The 11,324-nt window shown below is 44.2% G+C and overlaps 1 protein-coding gene across 8 annotated transcripts in view; it reads right to left on the bottom strand.

The window, feature by feature from the left end:
- Positions 1-38: 38 nt before the first annotated feature.
- Positions 39-11,324, bottom strand: part of LOC135160960 (putative inorganic phosphate cotransporter) — a 60,909-nt gene continuing 49,623 nt past the window's right edge. For all 8 annotated transcript variants that reach the window (XM_064118158.1, XM_064118151.1, XM_064118157.1 and 5 more), the window contains 2 exons: positions 4,637-5,011; positions 39-385 (listed from right to left, as the gene is read on the bottom strand). In XM_064118158.1, coding sequence (XP_063974228.1) covers positions 188-385; positions 4,637-5,011 — 573 coding nt within the window. In that variant the 3' untranslated portion in view covers positions 39-187. The remainder of the gene's footprint in view (positions 386-4,636; positions 5,012-11,324) is intronic.

Raw genomic sequence — 11,324 nt, 5'->3', positions numbered from 1 at the left:
GAAATACCGATATCTCAGAGGCGTCGGCACGCTATGGATAAGTTTCCATCACAAAGTGCTTTATTTTAACTGTACAATATTTCATTAACAACATCATAATAAAATACGTTCCATCAACAATAATCTTCTTGAATATCACAGTACAGTACTCTTAAACAAATGAATGATTTTCAGTGAGAGGTAATTGCTAAGAAATCAAAATGTCTTCGGCAGCAGCTGATGGCGATCGTCGATGCATAATCATTTCATCACTGTACTGTTTAATATTTTCAACGTCATCCCACCACTGCGTGTCTCCACTACCGAATACGATAAACATCAAATTTCCGAAGAAATAAATACCCCCGGATAGGTAAAAAACAATCTTCCACTGGTTGGCGTTCGTCTGAAACGAAAAATACATTGAAAATTTAACAAGTGTATGAAATAATACTCCTACTTTAAGGGTTTGGGGATGTCGACTGCCGTGCAGGCAGGCAGGGGAGAGGGGGGAAATTAATTGCTATCACCACATTTTTTTCAATGTTTAAATAATTTTACATGTTTGCATTCCCGTATATTTTACATATGATTTTATTTATCAGACTAATGAAGGATATTGTGCACCCTTTCCCGGTCGTGCGACCGGTTATCCCACGCCCCTGATTCGTCCAACTTCAACCCTGAATAAGTTGAAGAGGGCGCGTCTGATCAAAAAGTCGTTCAGGACTTTTCGATCCAGAATTTCACCCCCAACTTAAGTTTAAAGTTTGGACGTTCAGTTTTGGGACACCCTGTATATTGAATATATATACATAATATATATTATGTATAAATATTCAATGCGTACATAATATATACAGATATATTATGCTTAAAAACAGACAATAGGAGATTTCAGGGATTTCACATCTCTGTGGGAGAGAAAGCACTTCACTATTTTTCTAACAGGAAAAAAGATTTGGGTTTGTAATATTTAATTTTCAGAAGAAAAAATCACATCAGCAGAATATTTTTCACTATATCTTTTTAGGCAATTTTATCCATTCATATGTTTACCATATTATGACATGGATTTATTCTTATTTTATAATAGAAACCTTTTATTTATTTTTCTATTGGAAAATCGTTCTTCGTTTATTAAGAAGGATGGAAATTTCCCCTATTGTAACAATTATGAGTATTATTTTTATTTTGTTTTTTGAATACTTTTTCTCGTATGCGTAAGTCTTGGTAGTACCTGTCACCATCAATGAACCACCGATATTTTTCATTTCACTGTCGTAAAATCGTTTATATCCACTGAGGAGATATCTCTTGAGTTGGTATAAATTCTCTCTTTAAAATCATCTATTGGAATTTTCTTGTTTTTTTTATATCTACTAATGTGATATCAAACTGGTTTATTGAATTTATTTTTGCAATAAAGCAATTACATTTTGCCGTCTCGTCCTCGATTTCAAATAAGCAGTAGCGTGTTTACTACGTGATCCCACAGAATATTCCAAAAACACTAAAATTTTTCCTACTGAACTGCCCCCTGCTGTATATCCAATGTACTTCTAACTCCATTGGCATTACGTATTTCTGTGCGGTCCCGAAAAGTCCCGCACGTTTATTCGTTTCTCAAAAAATAATATTTTAAAGGAACATGGATTAAAATCGTAAAAAAAGAGGACGGACAGCAGCGGCGAGTATCACAGAGATGGGAAGCGTCGAAGAAAGAATCGAGAGGACGACCTTGTTGAGGGGTTGAGAGCCAAATTGTAATATCATCGCGATCGCTCATATGTGTTATCAGAGTCATCAGGTTCATCATGCTCTAGATATCGGCAACCTAAGTATCGAACACGGCGATGAGCGTTACTCGAGAAGTACGACACGTATCAGATACTCAAGGCCACGTAGCCCCAGCTACGTCACAAGCTGTTACAGTGTTGATCGTTCTCCGAGAGACGTTGCACTCCAGACTCGATGATGAGAATCCAGAAAAATCTCAGGGGGATCAGGAACAGCCAGATTGGGGTCCTTAAAGTAGGAAGGATTGCAGATTTGGAAGGTCATTCGGAACTGATTTACGGGAGTTTTGGCTCAGGACATGTTTTAGAAATATGGCAGATCTGAAAAGGAGGAGTTACGGTTTTGTGGAAGCACCAAATAGATGACCCAAATATTGGAGCCTTTATGAGGTGATAGACGGAGCCCAATGGCTACTTTACCTAAACGAAGAAGGGGGACTTATTTGATTAGAATAAGGGTAGGACTTATGACAGTAGAGGATCATTTGGTGGTGCCAGAGATATAACTGTTTAATGTCTTTTATACTTTCTGACAAGACCCCCTAACCCCGTTATTTTTCACGCCCCCCACCCCGCTGTATCATCTACGCCACCGACTTACCGCCTAACCCACCGTTGAACCACCGATTCTCAGTAATTCCTTCGCCTACCTTCTGTCCCCTCATCCAGAATCCTCGCCGATGGAGGGAACAGTCCACCCCCCCGCCATTGATTGATCCTCCGTCCTGCGAAGACGTCTAGAAGCGACGGAACTGCGTCATCCGTAAGAAAACGATCGACAGTCGGGGAACCCCAAATACACCGCGAAGGATGTCGACGGTCTACCGGCAAATCACTCGTGCATCAACTCTCCCGAATGCCGTACGCAATATCAATAGTTATTAGAGAGAAAACTCAGTGCCCATCGAAATAGTTAAAGAGAGAGAGAGAGTGAGATCTTTGTTAGGAACACCGAAAACCCCCTAAACACGCGTCTTGCGCCGAGTTGTATCCGGAAGATAGGACAATCGATCGTTCGATAGTTTCAACGAGTGAGTACCCTTCCATTCCTCCATCCTCAACGGAGATCTTCCCCCAAGCAAAAATCCATCCTCCCAACGGTGCCTCAATTATTCATGGCCCCCCTAAGATATCTCTGTTTTTGGTAGGCATTGCATTATTCATTATAAAATCTATCGCCACCCCCATTAAATTCATTAAAATTGCAAAAAAGAGGAAAGAAATATTGGAGGAGAGCAATAATCAGCCGGATTTTCATCGAATGAGTACCCTTTTGTTTTCCCTGATCCCCAGCAGTTGTCTTCCCCAAGTTACACCCGTCCCGCCAATGATGGGTCTCCCTCATTTCATTACCCGCTGAATTCATTGTATATTTCTCTTTATATGATAAGCGCCCTAAAATCCCTCATTTTATTAATTATTAGAGCCACCGCCTATCCTCTATTATATAAATCGGGCCGACAAGTGCTCTGCTTCAACACACAGCTCTAGATGTTATTTAAATAATTAAAAAGGGACCCTACTTATCATTATTATAAAAGGCTGTGTAAATATTTTCAAAGGAAAAATATAAATGGTGTTGCTTGCCGACACCCAATGTATATTTTGTCGCAAATTGTGTAAATATTTTCGGCAATATGGAATCCTCTTTTTATTACCATGGTCATACTATCTTGCCTCACTCGTGTTCTCACATGAGGATGCGACGATAAATAAACACCATAGCCAAACTATTGACAGTATGAATGTGGAAAAACTTAAAACAGCAAAAAGAGCAAGCCGATGAATAAGACAAAACAAATGCTGGTATGCAATTGCGAGGTAGAGCATAGTCGAAAGCTTCACCTAGTGATGCTTAGGAGGCAACTCGTTTTCTTTTCTTCATACTATCTTGCCTATAACACCACCCCGATCTCTCTCCTTTATTATTTTATACAGCATGGGAAAAAACATACCTACCTTTCCTCGAACTCATTAACAAAAATTCCCCAGCTATATTCTTAATCCCAGACAATTTGGCTATCCTACCCAAAAATTTCCTCCTCTTGACATACCCACGAGTCCTTCATCATTTTACCACCCATTCTCTCCAATTATTACTTGCAATTTCCCGTCTCTTCATGATATTTATCTATATAAAATTGCCCTAATCCGCCAACCTTTTAAGTCCATTTCAATTTTTACTACCTGCTTAGACGCCCAAACCTCTCCTCAGCCCCTCACCTGACCCACTAGCGGCCCTGCGTTCCACTACCCCCACTTTTCAGTCTTTAGCATTTTTTACAACAAACCCAATTGAGTGAATCCCTTTCCCTCTTTTTCGATCATACCCCCGTCTTTCTTTTATTATATCAATGACATTTTCCCTTTCATCTTTCATCCTCGAAATGTACTCCCTCTTCCCTCTCTCCTTGTCATATTCGTACTTTTTCAGATTTTCAGTCTCTAAGTTACTTAATATTCAACCCCCGAAGTGTCTCGTTAATTGTCACCACTATTAAGTGTATCCCATTTCTAGTGAATAAATCGTCATATTTACTTATTGAATAAGTGTTGTGTGTCCAACATGTTTTATTCTCCTATTTCAAATGATACGTCTTTTCTTCGTGTCCCCTTTTCAATCAATTTCACATGTTGTATAACGATTTATTCGGCGTATCACATTTCTCACGCTCCATCTTGAATCTAATAGATTGTTACTCGTGGCGAAACAAGTGGTATTAGTTCAATTTCCCGTGTCCTATTAATTATTGATCTCTTCCACAAATTAATATTAATAATTATTTAAAAAGGTAACAATATATATAACTATACATACATCCCTTAATCCATGTGCCATTATTGAAATAGTCAGTTACCTGATCTGTGACGATTTCTCCAACAATGAGCGGTGCTAAGAGGGCAACAATTGCCGCAGCGCAGTTCGTGCAGGCCATCAGTAATCCAGCGTACTTGGGACTAAGATCCATGTGATTAATTTGGAATCCGCAGATAGCACCGACGTTCAATCCCCCAGCGATAACTAAGAGTACGACTGGTAGTGTTGTATCTCCAGATGGTACAAAGCAGATACCAATGAGGGCAAGCCCCGGTCCCCAATGGCCAATTGTATTACAAATTTTTCGTGATGCTCCACGTGATAATCCCTTTGTCTGCGCCCAATCAGACAACCAACTAACGGGGAATGTCAGTGCCAACATTGCAACGTATGGAAGTGCTGATTTAAGTCCATTCTGAAAATGAAAATTGCGAAAATTATTTTCCGATCCCGAGGGAGCAACAAGAAATTTTCCTCCCGCGAATTGAAAAAATTCTAAAATTGCTTTGACGTTTTAAAATTGTCTTGGAACCGATTGGATAATGCACTGAGTGCTGACGTATTTTTAGTTTACTTCCGAGGGTTGAAAATATCCGATTCAACAAGTTCTAATTGGAGGGATAGTTCAAAACCAATATATCGGGTAATCGCGGTCTTGCGGTCAATGATAGGCTCTTTGTGGCGATAAAAACACCAAATTGTTTTGGCCGTACTTCAGTTCATATATTTTTGCCAATAACAAAGCCATGTCTTTCCAAGATAAACTTCTACGATGCTTAACTTTATGATGGAAGTCGGTCAAGACAACATTGGGAAGAATATGTTTAGGTACAATTGGTGCAATTGATACATTTATTGATTCCGGGGGAGTGGTAGATTCAGACATGGCCTAACAACATTGCAGTCGAATTCCTAACCCCAAAATTGGCTGGTGTCATATAAACATTCTAATCCTCGCATATGACGAATACATCTATTTCTTTCGAAAATACCATTTTATTTGATCAATTTCATGAAAAATCTTAATTAGAAAACTGAAAAATTTTTTCGATGGTCTACGCGATTTTTGGTACTTTTTAAATATTTCAGGTGTTTTTTTTTCTTGATGATGGGAAACTAGGCACATGATATGGCAGAACTTGCTTTGACTGCTCAAACAACTTTCATAGGGAGAAAAAATTTAAGCGCCATTTGAAAAAAAAAAGTTCACCGTCACCATTGTAAAACTCAACTATGAACGATTCGCATGGTACCTCACGCGGTCTCCTCCAAACTCCACAACTTGCATCTGAAATTTTTTTCACTCGGTGTTCTCGGTTGCACAATTTCAAATGGACACCCCGTATAATAAATGCCCCATATCATAAATTTTTCTGGTGATGAGCTGTCTAGCTAATATCCCGAATCGTGATAATTCCATGGGGTACCGGCACTATCCCTCAATTATGATGATACGAAGGGGTATCGGTAAGCTCGGCATCAAAATAGCTATGTACGTAGGGGATTAAAAATTATATGATTGTCACATGGTAATACTGTGGGAGTGTTGGATCCTGTTATAACAAATAGAAGTCGTTTAATCAGTGGACAATTATATATTTTTATAAAATCATGTATTACAACTGTTCCAGCTCTGCCCTCATGTTACGACGAACTTCAACCGCTAACTCAATCTCCTTAGTAATAGCTCGTTACTCTTTTTGTCCTGTGAGGGCTCCACTTACCCAAATACAAATGTAGTCCTATTCTAACAGAAGCAACGGTGATAACTATTCAATTACACAGACCAAGCCTGTGATTGTATCTGTATCAGGGACATTCTACCTTCGAGTCTCGAAAATGTGTTTCTCGATGAGAAATAGTAAAGGTGCTGTCTACATTGGTTCTGCGTTGATGTCTGATCTCTTGTTGTCTCGCCCCACCCAATGTCTAAGTCTAATTTTAGTCTAATTGGGTAAGTTTTGGAACGACTAGAGTTCTTTCAATTAAGAATAACATCAAATATTAAAGGACAGCAAAAGCGAGATCTTTTCGTACCTGGTTGTATCGTTCGGCTTGCTTCGCGGAGGTTTCACCCATATATTTATGAGCAAGACCATATGAATAAATCATGCGATCAACTCGCGAGTGCCAGATCCCGTGGAATTATCCCAATTTAGACGCGAACTCGAACATCGCTATGAAGGACTCCACCCCCGCGATCACATGATCTTGCTAGGTTCATTAGGACTTTCGACAGTAGGGACACGGGCGACCCTTAAGGATCGATTTGTGCGGGCGGAAATTAGGCGCAAGTTCGGATCCGATGCTGTCCCTTGGGACGCCGCGAATGACTCGAGGACGGTCTCCCTCACAACCATCAGGTTCCAGCTCGCCCCCGAGGTAGATGATTCCATTCGTGATAGGACTGGCGAGTACTTACGAACAGGTCAGAGCATGGGCATTTACCAGGATCCTCTCCCTCTAGAACAGACTCATTGCTTCCCTCTCCACGACTCCCCTCAAACCGATTATCGCTCTCCCACTCGAGTCACATTCAATCTTCCTGTCACTACTTCCCCTCATGCTACTCCCGTCAACGCCTACTCAGGCAACCCAATTCCCTATACCAACCCCCAACGCTTTTTTACCCAACCTAATCTCCAGGGATCCCCAACTCCCTTCCGAGCATACCCCACGCAGTCCACTCGTCGTTTCCGGCCACCTAGCCGTTCCCCCTCTTTCCATCGGTCAATTTCCCCCCTGAGTCCCATGTCCCTGTACCTCCAGCTACCTGTCCACCCCACCCTTCCGCTAATTCTACTTACCACGTATATGAGCTGGTGTCCCCCCCCCCCCCCGAACAGACCAAAGATACCCCCCCACACGCAGACACCGACCCCCTCCACACGCACCTTCCCGTACCCTGAATTTCCCCTCACAAATTCCCCCTCTTGCCCTTGACGACTATGGCCCGACCGGACGTCTCCAACCGGCCCTTCCCCAGCCCCCATCATACCACGTTCCGTGATCAGGGTACAGGGGACCGTACAGTTAGGGAGCTAAAAATTAGCTCAATTTTTAAAAAAGATGTGATTACTTTTCCCTACCTTTTCCTTGACCAAATCGGGGATAGTTGCGCGGCCTACAATCTCACCGAGGAGAAAACCCGTCGCGCCCTTTCATCTGTGTTCCGGGGGAACGCAAAAACTTGGTATCGTACAGAGCACCCGTACCTAATCACCTTTGACGATTTTGTCGCGGACTTCACTACCACTTTCTGTCCCTTCGGAAGGGAAGAAAGCATCTGGCAGAATATTTGGAAGCGGACCCAAGCTCCCAAAGAATCTATTCGGGACTACATTATTTACATGAGAGGTCTTTTCGCAAACCTCCCCGCCCCCCTAGCCCGACAGTAGAACATTGTCCACTCTCAAATGCACCCCTCGTTCGCTAAGGAGATCAAGCTCAAGTCGTTTACCACCTACGCTCAATTGTTAGAAAACGCTGATGAGGTGGAATACACCGCGATTAATGCGTCTAGATATCAACCTCCTCCCTAAGTCGAAGATAATAATGGAAAAGTGAAATCATAACCGCTACCTCCTACCACCCCGGCCCCCGCCCCGGCGCCTAGCGGGGCCGCGGCGGTGCCTATATGGGCACCGCTGTGGGCGGTGCTCCATATAGGCAAGAAAAGTGAATCGAAGAAATGGCTAGGAGCCGGATAGCTCAGTTGGGAGAGCACCCGATGCATAATCGGAAGGTCCCGGGTTCAAATCCCGGTCTGGACTATCCATTTTTTCAGTAATTTTTCTTGCAAAGTTATGGACAATTATCCTGTTCCCCTTCCTACCTCATCCAAAAATCCTATCCAACGATTTCCTTTGACGTCACAAGAAATGTGGAACGCTATATAAATATATGCGTTTATATAGCTATATAAACTTCCCGTCTTGTTGATACAACAAGACGGGAAGTTTATATAGCGTCTTGTTGGAAATCGTTGGACACCAACCCCGCCCCGCCGGCGGCCGAAAAAAGAACAACAAGACGGCGGGGCGCCCGCGGCGGGGGGGGGGAGCGTTCCACATTTTTATCAACAAGACGGGAAGTTTATATAGCGTTCCACATTTCTTGTGACGTCAAAGGAAATCGTTGGATAGGATTTTTGGATGAGGTAGGAAGGGGAACAGGATAATTGTCCATAACTTTGCAAGAAAAATTACTGAAAAAATGGATAGTCCAGACCGGGATTTGAACCCGGGACCTTCCGATTATGCATCGGGTGCTCTCCCAACTGAGCTATCCGGCTCCTAGCCATTTCTTCGATTCACTTTTCTTGCCTATATGGAGCCCGCTGCCCATCCAACCGGCCGCGGGTAGCGGCCGGGTGGTGTTGGATCATAATGTCCCCTTCCCCCGTTCCTCACCCACTCATGGAGGCCCAACCAGCCCCCCTCACAGTCCAATTCCCCAAAGACGTCCCAGAACTCCCCCTAATTTCTCCTCCCCTCATACCCAACATCATTCCCCTCCACCTCTCATGAGTCTCCCGATAAATCTCCCTTCTGTTACCACCTCCTACCACAGCAAGCCCCAGGAAAATTTCACCAGCTTCCGTTATCATCAAGCTGGACATTTCGCTCGCGAATGTCCCATTTACCCCTCCCCAGTTCGGCGAAACACATCTTCCCAATCCCCTCCCCAACAGCCCATAACACCCAACATCAACATGCCCCTCAGGGAAACTACGACCAAGGACGACGAATAATACCGCCCCCCCCCCCATGAACGAGACGCACACGGCCACGGAAACAGCTACGTTTTCGACTGACATATGACGCAACAGATAACCCCTCTTCAAACACAGAATCCCGCACTCCTGACCCTCTCCCAGAGATATCTGACCCAGACCTTCCCCTTCCACCGCCTGAAGATTTTGCGAATCCCCCTGTCCCAGTAATTAGCCCTTCATGCCCAGTAGCCAACCCCTCAAATCCTTCCCCGGAAATCTCCACCCAAGAATCCTCTCCTTCCCCCATTCCTCCTACCTCTTCCCCTCTACCTGCGCTCCTCTCACCGCAAATTTCCCGCCCCCCTAAATCGCGCAGACGTTGCAAAACCCCTGCTACCAGTAACCCTCCCCCTGCAGAGATCCCCACACTGTTAACGCTGACCGTCAATGACCAGACCAACCCTGACTACATTACCTACGAGGACTTCCTGACCCTTAGTCATGACGATCCCGCAGAAAATCGATACTTCGCCCACCTCAAGCTCGGCGAAATGACTCTGAGAATATTAATCGACTCCAGCGCGAACAGGTCGTTCTTGAATACGGAGATCGGACCCCACCTGAGGAGCTATGCCATTGACATCGGCGAAGATGTGATCCTGAGAAGCGGCGAATCCAGGCCCCTCGAGAGATGTGTCGCGATGCGTTTAATCTCCGCGTCTCGAATTGGTATTGTTCCCTTCCGGCTCACGAATGGTCTTGCATATGACTGCGTTCTCGGGATGGACGCCCTCCAGAAATTAGGGCTTAACATAGAGTGCCGAAAAAATGATGGAGACGACCCTACTAGCCCCTTTATCACCCTGACCGCTCAACCCCTCACCATTTGTTATCCCTCAGACGGGCACGGCCCCCCTCCTAAACCCCTGAACCTCGACCGACCCCTCCATGTACCCTCACTTCTCTTGCAGTCATCCCAGAAGATCAATCAGCTTCTCTGAGAGAGAAATTTAAAAGGTGGATCAGACCCGCCCCGGAATTTGCTAATGTCTGCCCCGTACTGACAATGCATATTGACACTCAAGAACACCCTCCTATCCGTCTTCCAACGAGACGATACGTCCCACAAATTTTGAAAGTTGCCCAGGAAAAAACAAAAAAATTACTAGAACAAGGAATCGTGGAACCGTCCCAAAGCGATTGGTGTAGTTGGCCTGTCTTAGTTGGTACGCCCGATGACAACTATCGATTGTGGATCAATTACCGCCCCCTTAACGCAGTTACCAAACAGCTAGTGGTCCCCATGCAAAGTCTCGAAGACTTGCTCGATTGTGCACATGGAACAGTCTGTGTGTCCAAGATCGACGTTAGCCAAACTTTTCACCACATTCCCCTGGACGACGAGAGCAAAGAAAAGACTGCCTTGGCCATACCCGGTCTGCCCCCTGGTTTATTTCAATATAAAAGAATGCCCTTCGCATTGAAAAATGGCCCCGCTATGTTTCAGCTCCTCACAGATATGATTATCCCCGCCCAATGGTCGACCAATGTCCGTAAATATGCGGATGTCTTTTTAATTTTCATCCGAACCCTAGAGGAACACGAATGGTTTGTTCCCAACTCCTTAAAAGATTGCAAGACAATCACTTGACCGTTAATGCCGACAAATGTTCCTTCCTCTGTGACCGACTTGAATTCCTCGGATATATCCTCACCCCTGACGGATTAGCTGCTGACCCCCACAAAACTGCCCCTATCACCAACTACCCCCCACCCAGAAATATTAAGGAATCACAACAATTTCTTGGTATGGTTGGGTGCTATTCCCGATTCCTCCTCCATCTATCAAATCACATAGTTCCCCTCCTTCGACTATTACATAAATACCAACCATGGATCTGGACTGACGACCAACCGACTGCATTGGAGACCTTGAAACAGACCCTCACCACTACCCCCGTCCTAGCCCGACCCGATTTTGACAAACCCTTTACCATCCAGACCGACGCAA

Source organism: Diachasmimorpha longicaudata, chromosome 3 (genome assembly GCF_034640455.1).
Source record: "Diachasmimorpha longicaudata isolate KC_UGA_2023 chromosome 3, iyDiaLong2, whole genome shotgun sequence".
NCBI classification, from domain to species: Eukaryota; Metazoa; Arthropoda; class Insecta; order Hymenoptera; family Braconidae; genus Diachasmimorpha; species Diachasmimorpha longicaudata.
Note: the sequence above shows the minus strand (reverse complement) of the source record. Positions and strands in the feature narration are given on the sequence as shown.